The sequence below is a fragment of the Lagopus leucura genome, unplaced genomic scaffold, assembly GCF_019238085.1.
Source record: "Lagopus leucura isolate 7727_CA_CO unplaced genomic scaffold, USGS_WTPT01 Super-Scaffold_100009, whole genome shotgun sequence".
NCBI classification, from domain to species: domain Eukaryota; kingdom Metazoa; phylum Chordata; class Aves; order Galliformes; family Phasianidae; genus Lagopus; species Lagopus leucura.
Window position 1 is genome coordinate 27977986 of NW_024962266.1, and position 22998 is coordinate 28000983.

Sequence of the window (22998 nt, forward strand, 5' to 3'; positions counted from 1 at the left end):
AGGAGCTCCGTGCCAGGACTTCTTTATTAGAAAGTACAAAGGTAAGCATCCTGTGTGCTGGGGGGGATGGCAGTACGAGTGGGAAGGATGAGAGGCGGCAGAGCTCCAGCCTACAGGAGCAGCAGGACCTCGTGTCCGGGCTCACAAACAGCACAGGGACAAAGCTGGACCTGAGGCTGGCTCTGCACATACAACCCTGCATCACAGAACCATTCTGGTTGGAAAAGACCTCCATCAACCAGTGCAGCTGCCAAACCACAACCTCAGGCTACCTCTGGTGGGGCGAGGAGCTCTAACCAGCACTGATGGCTCCTGGAAGGAGCAATATTTGGGCTACAGCATGAGCCCCTGCACCTCTGCATGCCCCTGCTGGCCTCCCCAGCTCAGCTACTGACAGTGCCTAACTAGATGTGTTATAAAATGGGACTCAAAGATAGTAAAAAAGATAAAGTAAGCATGGATCTACGTTATTATTTGGAAATCATCGCTAGAAAAATAGTCTAATTATAAAAATAATTTGAATGTAAGCACAGAGGAAGCAGTACAGTTTTCTTATTGCCAGCCTCGCGTTCAGATTTTTGAGCTGTTTGTTAAAGAGCCTCGTTAAACAAATATATAATTTCTCAATATATTATCAACAGTGCGTATATAATTTAATATAGAAATGACAAATAGGCAACGTAAGACAGTAAATTACAAGTGGTTAATAAGTCCTGTAAGCACCCTCGCAGGAACGCGCAGCGATGGCCGCTCACAGCTCCAGCCCTGGACCACAGCTACAGAGAAAGGCAGAATTGTTACAAGTCCCCTGGAAGTCTGCTGTTAATACGCAATGTTTGTATAAATATCCTGTTAAAGTTTATGTATTTATATATTTATATACACACACGCAAGGACTTTTTTATGATGTATATATATCAAATGACTTCCTTGATGGAAAGGCTCCCTGTTACACCTGCACAACCACAATCTGGATGCAGTTTGGCATTTTTTCCCCTTCAAGAGGGGGATTTCGGGAAGAGCCAAATTCTGAGTGCCTGCACAAATCACAAATGAGACCTCGAGTGGCAGAACCACACCTCTAACTCCACCACAAAGACAGCAACTATGAGCCTGTCGCCTCTGATTCTTTGGACAGCTTTTCTTTTTTGTAATAACAACACAGATTTTTGATGAGAGACATGAGAAAACCAGGATTAAAACTGAAAGCTGCTTTTTCAACTCCTCTTGAAGGCTAGGAAGTAAACCCTCGGCTACCTGACTCTCCACACATTAGGTTTGACGTGACAAAAGCCCTGCCAAGAGGAATGAGCACACCGAGGGCCTCAGCAGGAGCCTGGAGCTCTGCAGCAGCCACTACCATCATTTCTCAAGGTAGCTGTTGCTCGATAATGCACTTCTAAGTGTGCACGTGCACAAATGCACATCTGAACGCTGCAGAGGGAGGCCCTGCTCTGCATGCACTTGATTTCAACAAGAGTGACACCGCCGATGTTTCATAATGGGGATTCCAACTCTTAGCCCAGCTGTGTTCTGCAGCAAAGCCGGGCAGCTTTGGTCTGTGTGTGTGAGGCCGCAGCAGGAGCGCAATCAGAGCCATGGCTCTGCAAAGGGACCCCACTCCTCTGGCCAAGGGAAAAGTGGTTGAGCGTGAAATCTCGCTTCCTACCGGAGACTGGGAGCAGAAGAAACGCTTCAGAAAGCCTAAGAGATGGTTTCTACACGTGAGAAGAGGACAGTGAATACCGGGTACCTTACAGGTTGTTTGCCTACACATCTGCCTGCAGGGAGCTGCGGAGGCACTGCTGTGCCCCTATAACAAAATGCACGTCTTCTTGTCCTTGAATGGGTTTTCAGAAGCAGGAATGCCCATCAGCAATGGATCTTTCTTGGCGTGTTCTTCGCAATAGAGCATTAGGTCTGCTGATGCCTTCGACACCTGCAGAAGACAGAAGATACCATGGCCACTATTTCCCCATAACCAGCAATAGGAGCGGATGTGACCCTGTGTGAAGGGAGGGATGCTGGGCCATCAGCACCTCATAGGCCCACACCCTGTTTCCTGCAAGAGACAGAGCCCTGTGCCTCACCCTGGGGCCAGCCCTGTCCACACAGGGGAGCTCCTCCAGCTGCTCTGGCACTGGTTTGTGACACGAGGCAATAGGATGGCTCTGCTTATACGAGGCTTCTGCAGAAGACCAAAAACAAACAGGAAGGGCTCAAAATCGTGCAGCAGGTTTGTAATAAGGAACTTATTGTCTGTAACGCTGGGGACAATAAACAGAAGTGTCCTCAGATGACTTAACACTTTCTAGAACACTAAATATGGTCTTTCCTTGCATAACCCTGCACCAAGAAAGAGTACCTTGCTGTGTGTGTTCCTGAGTTTGCACTGCTGGCACCTCCAGGGATGGGGCACCCATCACAGGGTGTGCAATTAAGAACGACTTACTACCATGCAGGTTTTCCAGGTTGAAATGCAAACACCGAGTTCCAAGATGAGGGAAAATCCGCCCCCGTGTCCCCTTTGCACATGTCCTGTCTGGGGAAACCAGGAGGAAAGAGGGGCTGGGGAAGGCCGTGCTCTCACCTTTATTCTCTCTATTGAGGCTTCTATTCTCAGCTGCTGGACAGTCCTGCGGGCCTGAGCTATGCTGTTGGTGGTGCTGGCTGTTTTACCCGACATTTTCAGCGAGCCGGCGATGCTCTGTTGGGAAAAACAACCGGTTATTTTTCCAAAGGTGGCACAGCACGTTGAGCTGCTTCTCTACAAAGACACAACAAGCTGCAAGAAGCATTATTGTATTTTTCTTATTTTACACAACAGGTCTGTCGGCTGAGCGGCACCAAACACCCTCAGAAAAACTGCACTGAGCTCCAGCGTACGGCGGCGCTTCTGCCGTCCCCCCACCCCAGCCGCCCCAGGTCTGTGGCAGCTTTACAACATCCCAGGGAAAAAAAACAACAGCCAAAGTTCACAGAAATACTCCCAGCTGCTGTCTGCTCCCATATGGCCATATATGGAGTCATAGCAGGAAAAAAAAAAAAGCACAGCCCCGGGACTTGGCTGCTCTGGGTAAGGAGGCAAAGCAGGGACCCCACTGCGGGCGGCGTTTGGCTGCTATCCAGCAGGGCAGGAGGATGCTGCTGCTGTCACTGCTCACAGCTGCCAGCCCTGCACAGCTTGAGCTCAGCCAGGCAGGGCCACGGAGTGCTGAGACTCTGCGGCAGAGGAGCTCAATGGGGGTGGTGCAGCCCTTCCTGCCCCCAACGCTGCACCGAGGGACTGGGACAGTGTTTTGGGGAACGCTGGTAACCAGGTCCTGGCCAAAATGTGTCACAGAGCCCCCTGTAAGTACAGCTGGGAGCAGGCAGCCAGCAGTCAGAGCTGCTTTCAGGCAGTGCTGCCCTGTCAGACCCGTCTGTGCAGCAGCACGCGAGCACTAGCAATGCACAGACTCCAGTGTTTGTTTTATACAGATCCTCCAGAATAATTGGCTCCGTGGTGCTGTGCTTAAATCATTTACAGCACTACAGGGGCTCGAGCTGAAGGCAGCTGGATGTGACCTTCCTGGGGCCGCACACAGCCTCTCCTCGCAGGCCTCTGTTACCCACACGCTGGCCAGGGCAGCAGTGCTGTTTTTCCTCCCACTGCTCTGTGTGCTGAGAACAGCATTTCTGTGCACCGAGCCCCTGGTTTGGCACAGCCCACATTTCCAAACTTCCCGTCCCTCCTGCGGGGCCCTGCTGCGTTAATGCCCAGCTTGCCCTTAACAGCAGCGCTTTCTGCCAACGAGGATGTGATGCCATCAGCACCCAGCACCCTCCACACCAACATCTTCCAGCATTTTCCCCTATTAACAACTCACTGCACCATGCAGCAATGCTCCTGCTTACCCTAATACGCCTGTGAGCTGCGTGCTGAGGACGTGGGACTTGGTCCCACTGCTGCTTGCCTCAATCACTGCACAAAGCCAAGAACTCCCACAAGAAGGTGCTGCCTCAGTGAAGTTCAGTGAGCCCCTTCCTACCCAACTCAGGCACATTCTGAAGCAGGAGGGGCTGCAACCTGCACCAACAGTCCTGGCAGGCAGCACACTGCCTGGGGCATCACTTATGTGCAAAAAATGAGTCCGTAGTGCAGCTGGGACAACATTGGCTGGCTTGGAGAAAATATAATTTCAACCCCATATCCATTAAAAACGTCTTTAAATTATTAACAAAGCTAAGGCGATTAACTTTTTCTTAAGCATCTTATGATCTACTGGTGAGAAACCCTGCGAGTGCTGTCCTAACAGGTATTTCGTGCTTGGCCACTTGCAGCTGACTCCTGCTGCTCCTCAAAACCCCCCGCGGTGACTCACAAGCAGAGAGAGCTGCTGTTCTCCCTGCTGAACCCCCGAAGCCCAGTGACCACAGGCTGGGGCTGCTTGCAGCATCCAGCAGCTGAGAAACTGCTTTGCTGGGCAGGGAGCAGGCAGCAGCAGGGTGCAGGAGGCTGTCCCATCCAGCAGCCTGTTACTGCAAATGGGCAAGCGATGCCTCCTGCTCACACGCAGGTAGGAGGGATCTAATAATTGGTACTGGGCAGCATTAGAAACTTACTTCCTGGAAGAGATATTGAAAACATAGTCACGAATCTCTCTGATGTGCACACAGCCACGTGGCCATGGAGCAGGCAGCTCCTGGGCTCCCCAGCCTGCTTTGCAGGTGTGTGGCTGGGAGGAGACAGGCATGAGACAGAACTGGTTCAAATGCTGCTTGTGCTCCAAGTGACCCAATCCAGGGTAAACGTGGAAGGTCTCTGAGTTCAGAGTCTTTAAATTCGTGCCAGTGCAAAGATCACAGCACCAAGCAGTGCTTGGCAGCATGCAGGGCTCTTGGTTGCTGCATTTGCAGCACAAACCATGCACACTCCTCTAAATACTTCCATCCCAGGTTCCTGTGTGCAGTTAGCTGGACGAAAGCTGGAACAAAGCTCCTGAAACTGGAGCACAGGACACCTTGGCGACTGCAGGGAAGGGAGGAAGCAGCTGGGCTGTGCAGCCCTACCTGTGCCTGCTGCCCACGCTGCCAGTCCCCAAGCAAAACTCCCAAAGGTGTGGGAACACAGCTCCTGGAGGAGGCCGCAACCCATGCAGCAGTGTTGAAGTTGCTCCTGGTGTCTGCAAAGTTGCAGTAATTGCATGAGGCTACAGATCACAACCAGCCCCTCCTCAGCGGTGCACGCAGGCTGAAAGCTGCTGGGGGAGGAGGGAAGGCAGGGTGCTCTGCACGACAGCAACTCGCCCTGCAGCACTGCAAGCCTGTTCCAGCCTGAACCCAAGGCATGCAGGGAGGCAGCAGGTGGCAGAGCTGGATGGTGAGTCAGCTTGGGCAGCAGGGCGGGCACGGCGCTCCGGGATCAGCTCTGCAGCTAAGTGTGTGTGCTGCAGCTGTAAGGAGGGATGCATGGGAGTCCAAAACGCTGCGCACGAACAGCACGACAAATGCAGTCACCGATTCAGATAGGCTCCATGTAACACCATACTGCAGACAAGTTGCTGTTAATCACAGAGATGCAGTACCCCACAGCGTCCTGCATCACTGATACTGGCGTCACTCAAATATTAAAGTGCATTTTGATGGCGTGGTTGGTGATTCAACCTGCAAATTACTCAAGAGAAATGGGAAAGCTGACGGACATAAGCACATTTGTCTGGAAATAGTCACCATCTGTTTGCAAAGGTTCACATTCAGATCATTTGCTGTATTGCTGGGAAAGAGAGAGTACCACAAAGAAAAGGTAACAAATCTGAGACCATCTGCTGCTTTGGAACCTGCTCTGCAAAGAATACAGCATGAAATCGGAAGACCCTTCTCCTTCTGGAGGTGCCATTTCCACCAGGATGGAAGCACAGTGCAGGAGCAGAGCACTGCCCCCACCCAGCTCTCCCTGCCTCCCGCAACACCAAACGTGTCAAAACAGCCCTTCAGGATCTGTCAGGGATGGCCCAGGAGGCTGGGATCACACAACAGGTTAAACCAGACCATGCACAGCTATCACTGTACCTCCACCAGGCAGACCCAAGCACTCGGTTCCAGTGCTGCCAGGTTGGGATGTGCAGCAGCAGCAGAACTCCATCGCACCCACACGTGGCTTCTCTGGAAACGTGTCAGCTCTCACCGGTTTTCTTTTCCTCTGCTCCGGAGCTGTTTTCTTTTACATCAGGTTAACTAAGTTGTGCAGCCTGTGGGCCAGTTAGTAGCCCAGCTTTTCTGCTACAGAATAACCATGCAGAGGATGGCCGTGGCTCAGAGCTTCCCGCTGCCCAACACTCACATTTTAGAGAAAAAAAAGAAGCTTCCAGCAGGGCCTCTCATTCATGCTGCTGGATCTGATAAGCAGCACACCTGCTGCACTGATAACAAGCTCTGCTGGCACACTGCAAAGTCAACACAGAAACATCATCGTTTTGGAACAGAAAGGTGCTGCTTCGTATGGATACAGACACAGCACTGATCTGCTACAACCTGAGCCCTAACTCAGACCCCAGCCTCCACAGTTTTCCTTTCTTCTCCTGAAAAACCATGGAGTGGAAAGAAAAAGCAAACAAGCAAGCAAGACCTTGATTTTCTCCCAAAGTAATGGTTGCATCCCTGAGAAGTACGATAGTTCAACATCTGCCAATTGCTCTGATTTCCGTATTTCCTTTTCTAAACACACACACACACAAAATTAAACACCAATCACTGTGGAATTAAAACAGAATACGTCCCCCCTTCATTTTGTTGCAGTGGGGGCAGGCTGGCTTTGCCCTGCCTTTGTCTCCTATGGCCATGACTCCTTTTGGCACTGGAGTGGGTGGAGCCTCCCCAGAACCCTGTCCTGTCCTCAAGCAGTGACCTCGTTAGGGAAGTTGCAGGGCTTATTTTCCCAATTGACTTGCTTTGGTAATAAATCAGATCCCTAAAAAACAAAAACATGACATTAGAAAATTAAATTGCCACCTTTCCTCATCTCCAAACAAACAGAAGCAGCATTACTTTAATGGTCCTCCTAAGATTACCAAATCTCTTCTGCACGGAGCTTCGTATACAAGTAGGTCATCTCCCAACACTGTTTTCCCTCTGAGTTCCTGGCAACTACCCTGATAAACGAGCTGCTGCAAACATCTCATCTGTCTGTATCCATGCTCAAACTGGGTGATCTCCTCTGGGGTGCATTTGCCTGAAGGTACGTGTAACAGATTGCAGGAAGGGCAGCACAGACTGCCCTGCAACCACCCAAGCAAGGACACAAGGTGCTCGCGGTGGCATCTCTTGCAGCCTCGTGGCAGTGCCCAAACATGGCTGAGGACCCACTGTGCTTGCTGCTGCAAGGAGGACGTGCGTGAGGTGACAGCCCTGGTCCCCAAAGTGCCCACGCGCAGCCATGCAGAACCAGGACCCAGCAGGACCAGGGTTAGGGATGAGGGAAACCTGCAGCACTGAAGCCACGGTGCAACTCCCCGCTGTCTGACTCACAAGCTAAAAAGAGACCAAATTATCAGTCCCATCAACAGCCTTTTCCCAGCAATGCTACCCAAGACCAAAGCATTTCCACAGAAGTGCTCTGAAAACATGCACAGCTATGTCTGAAAACAGATGGGGTTTATTTTTTCCAGCTATTGCTGCTCTAATAAAAGAAGTGAGCTCCCGTGCCCGTGCTCCACACCCGCTGGGGAAGGTTTGCCTGCAGCTCGCCCTCTGCACAGGGCTCACCACAGCACAGCATTTACTGCACCATAGGGACGAGCTTCTCTTTGCTTCCAGCCTCCAGCACACCACACAGCTTTGATTTTCTCCTTCGTAATAATAGAGCCTGCAGGAGCAGAAGGGTGCAACAGCTTCCACTGCAGGAACCAGCAGGGCTCCCAGCCTCCAGCAGGCAGAGCCCACCTCCAAAGCAAGCACCACGGGATGCCCTGCCGTGCGCTCACGGTCACCTTGTGCCCTGTCCATCCACTGTCCCTACCCTTGCTCTGGGTTTTATCGCTTCTCCACTCCTCCATTGTGAAAGGGTGAAATCAGCTGCTGCAGGAAAACATTTTTCAGTACGTGCCTTGCTCCAGAGGGGCACGGCCAGGCACTCTGTGTACAGAAATGCTGAAAATTCTTCTCGGCACGCAGCAGTGGGAAGGATCGAGCAGGGACGTGGGGAAGCCCAGCACAGCAGGAGGGTTTCACCAGGCTCAGGCAGCAGCTCACAGCTTCCAACAGCACCCGCCGCTCCCCCTTTGTCACATAAACCCTTCCTTTCAGTAGTAAAAAAACATATTTTTGTTTGAAGGTTGTCAGCAGTGGAAAGAATTATTATGGGAAAGGTGCAAACGACAGCAGGCACGAGAAGACTGCGTGCCCTCTCCAGACACTCGCAGCAGCACACGCAGGCCAAGACTCCTGCATTAGCAGCAGAGTCAACAAACGAGTGGAGCCAAACAGGCCAGTGGGAAGGCTTAGCTCATCTTCTGGGGAAAACACCTTTTTCCGTGGAAAACTGAGGACTTTGGTTTGTTTAAATAACGATCTTTTAAAAAAAAGAAAAAAGAAAAAGGATGCTCACCAGCCACTCTTGGCCATGGGAAGGTTTAGCTACAAAAACACACGAACCATCCAGAGCACATGTCACACAGAGCATATGCTCGTGTTTTTAACAAATAAGAACAGAAATAGCCACAGCCAGGCAAAGCTGACCCCATTCCCTACAAGAACCTGTTTTTAAGACTTTGCCCTACTTCTTTCCACAGGCTGCAAGGAAGGAGGTTAAAATACAGCAGGCGCTCAGAACAACGGCCTCAGCAGGTACGAGGCAGGCACTGCAGCTGGGCTCCAGCTGGGATAATTAAAGACCAATCTATCTTCTTTACTCTTTTGGATCTAGGAGTGCTGGGCCACCTGCTGAGTGAGATGTAATTAAAGCAGCACTGCTGGAGCTCGGCCGGGCATGGCAGCTCTGTGCTGCACAGCTGCTCTGTTCTGCACAGCTCGGGCTTCATGCGTTATTTGAAGGCAGCTCTAGGCTACAGCAGCTGCAGAAGGGTTCAGCCTGGCGCCCTGTTAGTATTTCTTTCAAAACAAGATACCTTTTAAGTTGAATATCTCAAAACTGTAGGTGAATAAAGCAGCCCAGAGCCGGGGTCAGCGTGAACCTGACATTAAAGCTGATCTGCACGTGCAAGCTTCCAGCATGTCTCCTTTTTACAGCGACAAAAGCCATGCGTGGGGCTGATAGAGGCCACGTGCTGGGAGCTGGAACACAGAACCATTTTCCTTTTATACTCACTGGGATGGAGGAACTATTAGACAGGTCTAGGAGCAGGTGTGGGTGCAGTTCTCCGGTGTGCCAATCACAAGTGCTTGGCCAAAGGCAGCACTTCTGCTCCAAGAATGATTGCAAAGTGGCACGGTGGGATCATTGTTTATGTTTTTGGTGATTCCACAGCAAACACTGCAGGCTTACAAGTGAAACTATGCCCTGTCCTGCAGTCTCCCCAGGCATTTCACAAAGCCTGAAGCTGGTCCCTTCTTGCACGTCACCACCGACCACAAAGGCTCCACCAGCCCAAGCAAACTACCCTAACCCTGCTCCTCCCCAGCTCTGCCCTCAAGACCTTTCTGCAGCAACCCTACCAGCAGCACCCTTTTACCCCACCAGGGCTTTTCTCCCACCTCTGAGGGCAGCGATTTTGCTTACTACTCTGTGACACCTGAGATAGCTGCCGTGCAGTGCTGCATGCCCTGCTGCCTGCCTTGCAGCGCCAAGGATTCACCAGTTTCTGCAGGCTCCCTGAGTGCTGCGAGCACTTCAGCATGTGTGGTTTGCCCAGGCACCTGCGTGGGAGCAAGGAAGCTGCAGGCTGGGCTGGGACTTGAATGCTGCAGTTGGTTTTCCTGTGGGAAGTCACGGCTGCTCCACGCTGGGTTTGTTCCGACTTGCAGAACCCAAAGCAATGTGAGTGCATGCCAAGAGTTAAACACTGTGGCTGGGCACTGAAATAACCTTCAAAGCAAGCGCTGCAGAAGCTAACTGTGGCGATATTTCTACTATAGGGACCTCTCTGTCCTAAGGGTAATGTTAATCAGAAAGCACACAAATAAGGATATAACCAGCACCCCCCCATCAGCCGGCTGCCCTGCTGGGCAGAAGCAGGCAGCACACACAGCCTGCAATGGCCCAGCTGCACGGATGGACAGACAGCGCTGCACGGGGCCGCACTGACACCCAGTGGAAGGCAGGGTGAGATGCCTGGCGAGGGAACACGTGGCTGAGTGCTAAACGCAGTGGGAAATGAGATCTGGCAAGCAGGGAAATGCCTGAATTCCACCCTACAGTCGCAGTGCAAGCGTTCGATACAGACTAGAAACAATTGGGTTTTGTTAAAAGAAAGGAAGACAGTTTGTACAAAGAAAAGGTAAGAAATCAATCACCTGCAGCACGCAGCACATAGTGCTCCCCATGAAGATGTCGACTCCTGGGGATTTACCCCACAAATTGCAATGCAGTGCCCCAGAAGACCCAACATCTTTTTTTTTTCTTTTTCTTGCTGGGCACAGAAGGTTCTGTTCTGTGCAGGCTGTCTTTTTGTACAGTCTGCACAAGTGCCTATTGAAATGTGAGCCACAGAACACACAGAGCAGAGAGGTCCCTAAAACAGGGAACACAGCGCTTTGGTGCTTGCTTCTTCACATGAGCTATACTTGAGATTGTTCTCAACTGAAAATCCTCAGAATGTTCTTTTCTTTTTTTTTTTTTGTAACTGCAAACAATACTGCCAGTCTCTTCATTAGCCCATCTTTCTGACATGCATAAAAATCCCCAACAAAAATCCAATCTGTCCTTCTGGGTACCCCGGTAAGGATGTGCTCCTTTACCACCAGCTCTGTTTCACCAGGACAGCTCTGCTGGCTGAGCCTGCACTACAGCTATGTTTCATTTCAAAGCCAGCCTCCAAACACATGATTCTGTCAAACCCAATTTACTTGCTGGGAAATGAATAGCGGAAAAACCTGCTTTCATTTTACTCTGTATTTTCACTGACTGGACTTTTTCTATCTTTAGTATAAATGAAAGTCAAAAGCTGACTTCTATATCAAGGTTACTTTGAAAAACATCTGAGCAGTGTTGTTTTAAAACCTTCAGGTTGATACTGTCAATAAAGGCAATCTGCATGCCTTACCAACCTGGGGTACCTCTTCCCCCAGGAAGCAACCTGCTCTTCTACACAGCACTCCCCAGTTGCTTAAAAGAGAAAAAGACACAAACTACAGAAAGACTCAGGGTGTACCAAAATTTGTTGATCTTACTGCATGTAAAGCAGGAGCAGTCAGCAATCAAAGCACCAGACTGGGAGTCACAAGACGCTGCTCGGCCTCAGGTTCCGTGGCCTTCAGCAAATTCCTTTGTCTGAAAAAGATAAAATCGTGAGTGCTGGGAGGAAATCTCTGCTAAGAGCTCCCTGGTTCCTGGGTCAGAGCCACTACAGGGCTGCAAAGCTGAGGAGGCTCAGGCAGGACCTTATTGCTCTCTGCAACTCTCTGAAAGGAGGTTGTAGCGAGGTGGGGGTCAGTTTCAGCAATAGGATGAGAGGAAATGGCCTCACATTGTATCAGAGATGGATACGGGGAGAATCTTTTCTCCACAGAGCACTCAGCACTGCACAGCTGCCCAGAGGTCACCCCTGGGGGTGCTCCAGAGCCGTGGGGATGTGGCACTGAAGGACGTGGGCACGAAGTGGGCTTGAGGAGCTGAGAGAGCTTTTCCAACCTTAATGACTGTACGGCTCTATGACTATGCAGGTATGGCTACAAGAATTTATCACATTATTTATTTCAAGAAAAGGGAGAATATAGGAACAAGGATTTGCACTCTGTCACAGTCAGACAATAATTACAAACGTATCCCAGCAAATGCAGACATTTATGGAGGCTTCCACGGTACCTCTTGCTAACTGATGTAGCCAACGAGGAACAGCCTGACTTATGTGGGAGAGGCAACTCCCTTCCAACAGCATATCTGCCCCCAGTGCTGGAAACTCACCTACATAGGGCAGTGCCGTAACTCGTCCGCCTTGCTTTGCTTTTATTTGTGCAATGACCCTGAAACAAAGTCAGATAAAAACGTTAAGTACTTCATAGTGCAAGAAAGTCAAAGCAAAAAGGGGTGACGACTCGTGGTTTAATCCTGATCACAAAGACTATTTCAGTTTGAGTACAGCTTCACAGAATGCTGCCTCAGGCTGCCCTCTGCCCAGCTCACTCCCTTCCCGAGGACACAGCCTTGGCTCTCTGGCTGCCCCCCCCCAACAGAAGCCTCCCCACACCCCATTCTCCCTTCCAGTACGATTCAAGGAACCAACACACGGCTACCAGATTTTGATATGGGTTAACAGGAAGAAACAGAATGAGATCAACGTACCACGAAGCTCGTTTGGCATTAGAGTCAAATAAATACAAGAACCTCAGCTGGTCATTTTTTACCACAGGGGGCCCTCTGTGCAGCAGGCATGCACCCACCTGAGTCAGGCAGCCAGGGGTAGGAGACGCCCCCCCCCCCCCCCCCGGCCTCCCAGCGCAGCACCCAGCCAGGGGCAGCTGCCTCTCACCTGTGTTGCAACTGCAGCTGCAGGCAAATTGCGTCCCTCCCTTTCTGGGAAGGAAACAGCAAAGTCCTGGGCACGCTGCAAAGCTGTGCTGCTGGAGCCTCTACTGGCATCCCAGCAGCCATGCTAAGCAGCAGGAGAAACAACCCTGAGAGCCCTGATTGGAGCCCAACCCCAGCTCACCACCGCCACATCCCTCAGTGCCACATCCCCACAGCTCTGGAGCATCCACCACTTCCAGGGCAGCCCGTGCCAGTGCCCAGCCACTCTTTGAAGACATTTCTCCTAATATCTGACCTACACGAAGCCTGTGGGTGTGCGGGCTGAGTGCAACACACCCAGAGGTACACTCTAGGAGGTACACTCGAGGGTGTGCAGTACATGCTATAAGTCGTAAAACCAGCAATTACTGATCTAATACTCATTAGTATTCGGTGTATTAACCTTTCCTATCATTTACAGTGCAAAGTTCTACGACTGTATCTCTGCAGAGACATCACCTTGCAGGTACGCTGCAAACCGCTGACCACACGCAAGGGCATTACTAAGCTGAGGAAGCAGCTGGGACACCGATAACTCATTAACCAAGGCACGGCAGGATCCAGGATCACCGCTTACACTTTTTGGATGAGAAACCAGCACTGTCTGCCAGTGGCAGGGTGCCCTGGCCCAGAGCCCTGCATGGAGCAGCGGGTGGCTGGGTGCAGGGCAGGCACCCTTCAGTGCGCCGGCCTCAGCAGCAGCCGCTCTGCAAGCTGCAGAGAAAGGGGACACACAGGTGGGTTCTGCCAATAAATGCCACACTGGAAACGGCACCCAGACCTCCATAGCTGCTGTTAGAACCCCTGTGCAGAGTGGAAGAACGAGTTACATTAAAGCAGACACAGCCCAGCTGCAGGCGGTCCCTGCTTATCCCTGCTTTGAACTTGTGCTTCTCACACACAGCAAGGAAATAAAACAAGCAGCATGCAACCCTCCTGCACATACCTGTGACGGCCGTACCGTGCAAAATGAGTTGCTAATGAAAACCAGCTTCTGCTTGCTTACACAATGGCCAGCTCTGGTCCTACAGCCATTACAGAAAAGTAAGGAAAGTTGTAATCTACCCACCTCCACTTCCCGAGAGAGGACAAATCAAGGTCTAGAAGCACCCTGCAAATAATTAGGACTCGTAAATCACGGGCCACTTTCTGCTATGGAGCCACAAGGCGTCAGTTCTCGGGCCCACAAAAGCTCCTGTTGGGAGGAAGGGCAGCCCTGTGCTGGGAGGCTGGGAGCCCACACGGCCCTGGGCTCAGCAGCAGCCACAGGCTGGGATATAAAAAGTGAAGAGAGAGGAGGAGTCTTCTTTCCACTCCAAAAGCTGCTCTGAAAGGAGGAAGTTCTGGGAGTGCTCCCGCAGGAGCAGCGCTGCTGGGGATGAAGCCCCTGGGTTTCGCAGCAGCACAAGGCAGGCTCAGCAGGACCACACAGCCCACCAGCCCACCCGCCTGCTCAGCCCAACCCCCGACTTCTTCTTGGCTCTGCAAACCTCCCTGCTGCACTCAGCAGCACCGAGAGGCACACACGTCTCCTGACAAACTGAACTGGAGATTCTTTGCTTTGCTACTCGGAAATGAGCATCTCCTGGACGCCTGCCCCACCACCGCACGGCTGCAGACCCAGCCCTCACGCTGCCCTGCACTCCCCAGGCCTTCCCATGCAGCTCTGTTCGCAGGAACAGCGTCCTGCAGCTCAGGGGAGCAGGGAGAGAAACGCTGTGGTTTTTACGTGAACTGATGTGCTGCTGCCTGACATTTCAGGACGTGCATTTTTCTTCCTTCTAAGGTTTAATTCTCATGCTGCTAGATACCAGCGAGGATTTTACGAGCTCAGTAATAAACTGAATTTACACACAAACAAAATCTTTCCCACTCCTGCGATGCACCGGCCTGTCTAAACCACGCTGGTCTGAAGCTGATGCTCTGTTGTAAAGCAGAGGAGAAGCAGGTAGCTCTGTCCTGTCTGACTCCTCATTTCCTATCAAATAATAATTATTCACAAAGCAAGCATGTGAGTAGCAACAACAGCTCCGATCAGGCAAGGTTCCATACCCAAAGCACTGGCTCTCTGTCCCTCCACAGCCAGCAGAGGCAGACATGCCAGCAGCATCCCACCGTGCCAGCAGCAGCCTTGGGCAGCACAGGGAGAGCTACACAGCACCTTTCACCAGAGCTTCACTTTCCTAATGCAAACCAGAGCCAGCCACCCCAGGACAGAACTCCTCACGCACCGCTGTAAGATGGCAGTGAGTGTAAATGCCTTCTGTATCTGCCCGCTTTCATTTTTGAAAACAGAAAGGAAACTTTCTTCTGGAAACACTTCTGGCCATTCCCTGCAATGATTAATGACATCGCAAAGAACCTTTTTCTCTTTTATTAACTTAAAAGGTATACACAGACACATCACATATCTTAGAACTGTAGGCTGCACCAACTGCTGAGAAAACATAGGCAGAAAGACCTAACAAAACAGGACAGAAATCCAAACATGTCCAATTAGGGACAGACAGCCCAGGAAAAGCCTTTCTGCAGACAGACTTCCTACGCTATAATTGCTTTTAAGTTGAAGCTCACATTGATAAACAATTAAAACATCTGTTTCTGCCAAATACACCCATGTTATACATACATATATCTGTACATCAGCATGTGCACATCACACACAAGCGCGATGATGCTGTGAAAGCTCTGCTGGGATACAGAGCACAGAAGTAGTGATGCTTTTGGGATGACTGTGGGCCAAAGGATTTCTTTTTTCACAGCCAGAGTCTGTACTCAATAATGCAGATACTACTGACGGAGGAACCAAGTGTGGCAGTGCTGCCCACCTCCAGCTGGCTGCTGGTGCCGTCCCGAGACACAGGAGGGAGGAAAGCCCAGGGAAGGCAGCACCAAAACATGCCAGAAGCACGGGAGATGCATGGCCCCAAAGCACATCACACAGATGGCCAATGCTGCATCCACTTCTACACCCTTCTGTCAGGGCAGAGCCATTGCTTGTGAGGCTCTCCCACCCACCCAGCAGTGCTGCTGAAGCTATTCCTGCTCTGCAAGCCAGACTCGCAACAACAGGTTTCTCTGATCCTCAGCCCACATCTTCCCTCTCCAGCGATATCCACTGGTTCCTGATGAGAAGAACCCTGAGGCTGACGTGTGCCCACCCTGCTGAGCCCCTACTCAGGGCTGCACCCATGGCCAGGGTGAGCAGCAGCCCGGACCCTGCTGCAAAACCCCGTCCCACGCTGCCCACCTCATTGCACCCTGTCCACCCCACCACATCCCACCCCACCCCACCCCATCTTGCACCATCCCAGGACATGTTTTGTTCTCCTCATCCTGAAGCAACCAAAACCCACTGATTTCTTCCCCATACTCAATTCTACATGGACACCTACTCTCCAAGCACCCCGCTGATACCAAGACACTTAAAGCTCAGTTCCCACTCATGGGTAAAGCACCTTTGGAACTGTGACGGTGTAAATGGCTCAGTTCTCATCCCAGCAAGGAGAAAAGGCCGTTCCACCCACCAACACCCCAGCAGCCACAGGCACACAGCCTGCCCTCCATCATTCAGCACATCCAGGCGCTCCGATTCTTGCTCAAACTCCATCACATGCCAAGATGCTGACACGGACACAGGAAGCCGAACATAAACACGCCGCCTGCTTTACTGAACATTCAAAGAAACAAAGCTAAAAATATGGATTTGTTGGAGTCTCTGGACAGAGGGAAAACAGAGAGTTCTACCAGAGCTCCGAGGGCTTCTGCCATCACCTCTGCTCTTTGCAGTATTCTCAAACAACATACGGAGTGAAAACTTCTCCTTCATGACTTTCGGATTTTCTCTTCTCCCTCCCTTCCATAGTCCTCAACAGCTTATTGTGGAGAATAGAAATAAGGGGATTCCAGAGGGGACCACAGTGCCGAGTGCAGTACAAACACTCAGGTTTGGAAAAACTGGGTCTCATTGTGCAACATGACAAAATGCAGAAAACAGCTGCATGACTCCAGCAGTGATTAACTCAGAGCAAATCCCGAGAGCCATCAAACATCTGCAGCTTCAATTTCCCAAGAAATGGCGAGTCTGCAACTACTTTCCAGATCTGGGGGAACTCGCTTTCTGCTTTCATTAAAGCCAATGAAAGCTTTACTACTGATCCTATCTCAGCACGATAAGGGCTTTTCTACGCAAGGCCACGAGAGCCAAGAGCCCCACTCATTTCTGCATTGTTGGTAAGCACAGATGACCATTTAATTTGCAGAAACACAATCCTTCTAAGAACGCAGCTAAATCTTTTGACCAATATTATCACAGCAAGCTGATTACACACTGTTTAGCAAGTACCTCTTTTTTCTGCCCCAAGAAGATGCTCGTGCCATAACCCTTGCTCCAGCTCAGGGATGAATTGAGAAGGCAGGCAGTGATGATTTCTGGGGCCGCACCAAGTGCTTCCAGAGCAATTAGAGCTTGCTTTTGTAACGGAGCCTAATCAGAAGATGCTGCATCAGGACCAGGGCAGGAAGCTCATTCCCACTTGGAAGAGCTACGGCGTGGGGCAGCTCCCTGGTGGGCTCAGTGCTTCCAGAGCTATTGTGGGCCTGCATTTCCCACAGCTCCATTCTACAGAGCAGCTTCTCATGACCTGGGCTGAAATATTCTGAGCATTGTGAGGAACACAGACCGAGAAATGCACCTTCAGTGCTCATGAAAGTAAAGCTGCTACATAGCCACAGAGGCACGTATTTGAAACACAGTACCTGAAACACAACACAACACCATGCTCACTTTTACATACAGGTGGAGAGATGGTTCCTCTCTTAACCCACGGCTTTGTTAGCAGGTAAATCATAGAATCATTGAATGGCCTGGGTTGAAAAAGACACAATGATCATCAAATGATCATGACCAACCCCCTGCTGTGTGCAGGGTCACCAACCACACATAAAGGTGTTGCTGTGCCATGACACGAGCCGGCTCCACGACACAACTCCAGCCTCACCAGCTGCTGTCCACTGGAATTCATTCGCCACTTTGGCACTGGATTAAAGATCCCTAAATTACCGCCATACATCCAACGCAAGGCTGAAATACGGGATCGGGAAGTCATTAACTGCATCCTAATCCTTTAATCGCGCGCGGGGCTACCGGAGCAGCACAGCATCCTACCGCCGTCCCATTACTTACTCGCCTCATTTTACTCCTAAACGAATTCTTAACCCAGACAGCAGCCAACAAGCAACTTACGACCACCCGGCAGCCCTCAACCGGCGGAGATGCCGGCTGCGAAGCGCCCCGCGCTCAGCGCCGGCCGGAGAGGCGCGCAGCCCGCCTCGTGCCGCCGTCCCGGCGCAGGATCCTCCGCGGCCTCGCGCAGCCGCCGCGCCGCGCTCCCCCCGCCCCGCGTCGCGCTCCGGGCACCGCACGGCGCCGGGCCGAGGCCGCGTCCCGCAGCGCCACGTGCCGGGCCGCCCCGCACCACCCGCGCAGGCCGCGAGGCGCCGCCCGCAGGGAGCGGCTCTGTTTCTCCTCCGCCGGGAGCGGGCAGCCGCGGCTCGGCGGAGTTTAGAAGCCGAAGAAGCGATCCGGCTGCCGGGGAGGCCCCGCCGCCCCTCGGCCCGTCCCGCCCCGATGCGCCCCGCGGCCCCGCCGCGCGGAACGGCGCTCCGGAGGAAAGGGAGGAAAAATAACAATAGAAAAAAAACCACCCCGACCCAACGACGGCCAAACGACTCCAAACTCGGCCCCGAGCGCTGCGACCACCGCCGCGGCCCGACCCACCCGCAGCCCCCGACCCGCGCTCACCGCCGCCGTCCTCCGCCCGCTGCCGTCTCCAGGGGCGACCGCCCCGCGCTCCGCCCTCCTCCGCCCGCGCTCGCCCCGCCCGGCCCCGACCCGGCCCGGCCCTGCGCTGCCCCGAGGCCCCCGCGGAGCGCGGCGCGGAGCTGTGGGCTGCAGCCGGTCCCTCGTGGGAAGGAGAGCTTTCGTGTTCGAAAACAACCCTTTTCACCCCCCCCCCCCCGCCTTTTTTTTTTTCCCGTCGCGTTGCTGTCGGGAGGAAGGTCGATGTTCCTGGGGACAGAAATGCCGCTGTATCAGAGGGCGGGCAGGTTGGGTATGAGGAGAAATGGCTTCTCCTGAAGAGCTCCCAGCGCTGTACAGCTGCACGGGGGTGGGTGTCACAGCCCTGCGGGTGTTCGGAGCCGTGGGATGTGGCACTGAGGGATGTGGGCACGGTGGAGCGGGCTGGGGGCGGACTGGGGAGCTCAGGGGGCTTTTCCAACCGGAATGGTTATGCTGTGGTGCAGCTCAAACTTCAGGAACTGATACTTGAGTTTTGTAAGAGAGAGAAGGAGATAATCCTGGTTAGAGAAGCACTGAGCAAGAAGAATGCTTAATGTTATAAACTTACTCAGGGGTTTTAAACTGCAGGAGGGGAGTCGACTCTGAAACAGTAGATAACAGCAGGACAAGGGGAAATGGTTTGAAGTTGAGGGAGGGAAGATTAAGGTTGGATGTCAGGAAGTTCTTTGCTATGAGAGTGGTGAGGTGCTGGAACAGCTGCCCAGAGAGGCTGTGATGCCCCGTCCATCCCTGGAGGTGTTCAAGGCCAGGTTGGATGGGGCCCTGGGCAGCCTGGGCTGCTGTGAAATGGGGAGGTTGGTGGCCCTGCATGTTGAAGGGGGGCTGGAGACTCACCATCCTTGAGGTCCCTTCCAACCCGGGCCATGCTGTGATTACTCAGTGCCCACAGTCAATGAGAGCAGAATGGGAAGAAACGTTTGGACTCCAGTGGAAGCTCATCAGCAGACAGCCATGCCTGGCTCCTCCATGGCTCCTCCATGATGCCATCACCAGCCCAGCTCCACAGCACTCCTCCATTCCACAGTTGCACCACCAGATCCGGTGTCTCCGGCTCACCCAGTGTCCCAGGGCAGCACAGTGCTTTGCATGGGATTTGCATGAGCATGGCAGGGTGCAGCAGGCCTGGTGGCTGTCAGGGCTTGCCCAGCATCCCAGCAGCCCGGCCTTGTGCAGCTTGCAGGGTGTGGTGCTGCGGGCCCTGAGCTGCCTGCAATCTGAATGCAGCCCAGAAGCCTGCAGTGAGATCTGGCTACGGTTTGGTTCTATGCCAGGCCAATTTTTGTGATGTTTCAGGAGGACACAAGCAGCTGAGCTTCATACGTGCCCCGTGTTCCCCTTCTGTCCATTCCTAGCAGCGTTTCTCATTATCACCACAGTTTTTCAGACTTCCGACAATGGCAAGAAACCCTGTTTTTCAAGTTTTTTTTCCCAAAGTAGTGCAAAAGAGCCTGCTTTTATTCAACGTGAGCCATTTTTTGAGGGTTGCTGTTTGAATTTTGATGTAAAAAAGCCAGAGGGGGGAAAACGACACAGGAGATCTAAGGAACGGAACTTAGCGAATCTCTATTTAGAAAGGAGGGGTTTTGCTCAGCCTCCACCGCTGGCTCCCAGGAAGCAATGCCCTCTTGTGGGCTAACTCAGCAGCTCTCCTGGAATTCATTGATAGTCATCAGCTTCATTAAGCACTGCTGCCACGCTTCCTGGCCCCGTCCCACCCGGGCTGGCTCAGCAAGAGAAGAGGAGGAATAAACAGAGCCCACTTTACACCGTCAGGCAAACGGAAAGACCTCCTTGGAGCAGCTGTTCCCTGGGCTTTGAGAAACACCAAATAAGCTGCGCTGGGGCTGCACGACTGATGGAGGTTTTAGCAGCAAAACGATGGTTCTGGTCTGGCTGAGCAATTCCTCTGACAAACAACAGGATTTGCTGTTCCAGCCGTTCTCGCAGTGATGAATGAGATTCATTTCCTTTTATTCACTTATTCTTTTTTTTTTTTTTTTTTTTTTTAAGGTATTTTTATGCTATTTGCAACCTGTGCAATGCCTGACAAATAGTGACCGTATGTCTGAAAAATGACAGTGCCAGCATGGGGCCAGCGGGAACTCATAACCTGGGTGCAGAAATGTGAGCATCCCAACCTCCTGATTCTCACCAGAGCAGCTTTGGGGTGCTCCCCTCCCTCATAGGCACTGGTTGGGATCTCTGGGATGAGGAGGTCCTGGTGGTGGGCAGCAGCTGGATGGAGCGAGGCCACACAGCAAAGCACACAGCAGACCTGAGCTGTGCACCTTCTGTTAAGCTCACGCGTTGCTTTTCAGCCAGAAGGGAAAGGTGGCACGAGGGGACACTCCTGTGCCAGAGCCACCCTAACACTGCTCCCCTGTGTCAGTCCGAGTGCACTGGGCTGAGTTCTTCAGAATGGCACAAGCACAGTTATTCCTTTCTCCTCCAAATACTGATCTATTAAACTGTTTATTCTTGTTAGCGTGAACCAGAAGCCTAAATCAAAGACTGCACAATGTCAAATACCCTCAGTCCCTGTTTGAAGAACATGCCTGTATTCTGCATTTAATCCCACCAGGACGACTGGGGGAGGCAGGGTAAGGACGAAGTGCCTTCCTCAAGGCCTCATTAGCTCAGCAATGGGCTGAGTGGCAGCTGTGCAGCACAGCACACTGCTGCACCGAGGTTTGGTGGAGCAGCAGCCCCGACCCCCTCGTCCTTCTGTCCCTGTGTTGCTTCCACACGTACCCATAGCTGCTTCCTTCCAGCACAAAGTGTCAGTTTGCTGTTGCAGCTTGCTTGCTCCATATGACACCTGTGTTTCAGTCTTGGCTATTGCAAAGACTTCTTTTTCATTTGATTCTTTTGTTTTGCTGCCCTTAAACCATAGCAAAGTGCATAAACACCACCTTGAATGTGAGGTTTTGCAGCAGCCCATGCCTGTGGGATTTGCTGCAGCACCCAGGGCGGAATCCTGTCCACCACATTTATCTCCACTGAGCTCTTATTATTCTGTGTGTAACAACGTTCAGAGTTCAGCCAAGGGACACACTGCAATAACAAACCTGGAGAACAGAAGATCTGCTCTCAGCGCACACTTCGGCCACACTGATGCAAAGCAAGATTTCTTCCGTGCATCCTGAACACCAGCTCCTCCTGCTGTGTCAGCCACACTTTCGCCAGCTCCAGCAGTGAATGAAGAGATGCTCCAGCTCTGTTGTAGCACATGGCCGGAGCAAACCCCCAGCCATGGGGCAGGAGGACCCAGCAAAGCCCATGCCTGGGGAAGGGCTGCAAACTGGTGCCACAGTGCCACAGGTGAGGAGCACAAAGGGTGCTCCCAGCACCCCAGGGCACTTTCCTTGCAAAATAATCACACACTCAGTATGAAGAACACTCAGTGCACAATGAGCTGAACAAGAGAAACAGCAGCGGCTGCATCAATCGCTCCCTAAAAGCAATCAGCAGGGCTGCTGTTGGCAGGAGGATGCGTGGGGAGCAGTGTGTGCACATCTGAACAATTCAGCTCCTGGCAGGGAGGGGGACACGATGCTGCCCTTCCCCTGGCAGGAGCTGAGACAGGGCAGGAGGCAGCAAGCTCACACTTCCTAGGTTTTCTTCTTCCCAGGAAATCTCCAACATTTTCCCCCGTGCAAAAAAATCTTCAACATTTCCCCCCCCTATTTTATTTCCCTGCAAAACAGAGATTTTGACTTGACAGCTTCACTCAACTCACGCTTAACTGTAAGTACACAGAAAACAATCTGCAAACAGCCAGGAGCAGGCTGGGCTTTCCCCCAGCCAGAACACAGAGGTGTGCACCTGTGATTGCTTTTGGGAAGGCGTAGCCTCAGACACCTGGGTTTGGTTCACTGAGCAGTCTGGAGTAATATTGACAGAAAGGTAGTTCAGAAATAACAGAGAATGATACCCACAGCCACAGCAGAGCGAGGTTTACCCTCAAGCAGAGCAGCAACCAAGTTCTGACAGGCATCTGTGGAGGGAGAAGTGGAGGTGCAGGAGACGGTCTGCTACAGTTTGCAGGTCAAACATCACTCATCACTGCAGTGTGCTGGAGATCCCCACCATAAGTGTGCATGCATCCACGCACCCAAATTATGCTGGCAGCAGCCAGACAGCTCATGGCTGCTGTGATGTGGGCTGAGCACGTTCTCAGGGGTTCCCCCCAGCTCAGGGCAGAGCAGCTGGGGGTACAGACCCTTCTAGGCAGGATGCTGCCAAAATTGGGCCTCGCTCCCCGTCCGCCCCCAGCTCTGAGTCACGCTGGCTGTGGCATTGCTGCTGGCAGAGCCCATGACGGCAGTTGCTGCTGTTCCAGCGGTCCCAACGTGCCCCCTCACCCAGCACCCCATCCCAGCTGAGCAGCAGCCCTCCTCCCCCATGCTCTACCCCAGGGCCCTGGCACAGAGCTCCTTGCATTTGCACAACCTGAGTTAATGAGCCAAAATCT

At 52.3% G+C, this 22998-nt stretch overlaps 1 protein-coding gene across 3 annotated transcripts; it reads right to left on the reverse strand.

Moving 5' to 3' along the window:
- Window positions 1-6: 6 nt before the first annotated feature.
- GNG12 (G protein subunit gamma 12) lies at window positions 7-18517 on the reverse strand. 3 transcript variants are annotated; one of them, XM_042873615.1, is made up of 5 exons: window positions 18465-18517; window positions 12059-12117; window positions 11326-11425; window positions 2591-2707; window positions 7-1939 (listed from the first exon to the last, which is right to left on the reverse strand). In XM_042873615.1, exons 4-5 carry the CDS (start codon window positions 2684-2686, stop codon window positions 1814-1816), a joined length of 222 nt encoding a protein of 73 aa, XP_042729549.1. In that variant the 5' UTR covers window positions 2687-2707; window positions 11326-11425; window positions 12059-12117; window positions 18465-18517; the 3' UTR covers window positions 7-1813. The 3 variants fall into 3 exon arrangements, with proteins under 3 accessions (XP_042729549.1, XP_042729551.1, XP_042729550.1); XM_042873617.1 differs by having other exon boundaries at window positions 11307-11425; XM_042873616.1 differs by lacking the exon at window positions 18465-18517 and adding an exon at window positions 12624-12720.
- Window positions 18518-22998: the final 4481 nt, after the last annotated feature.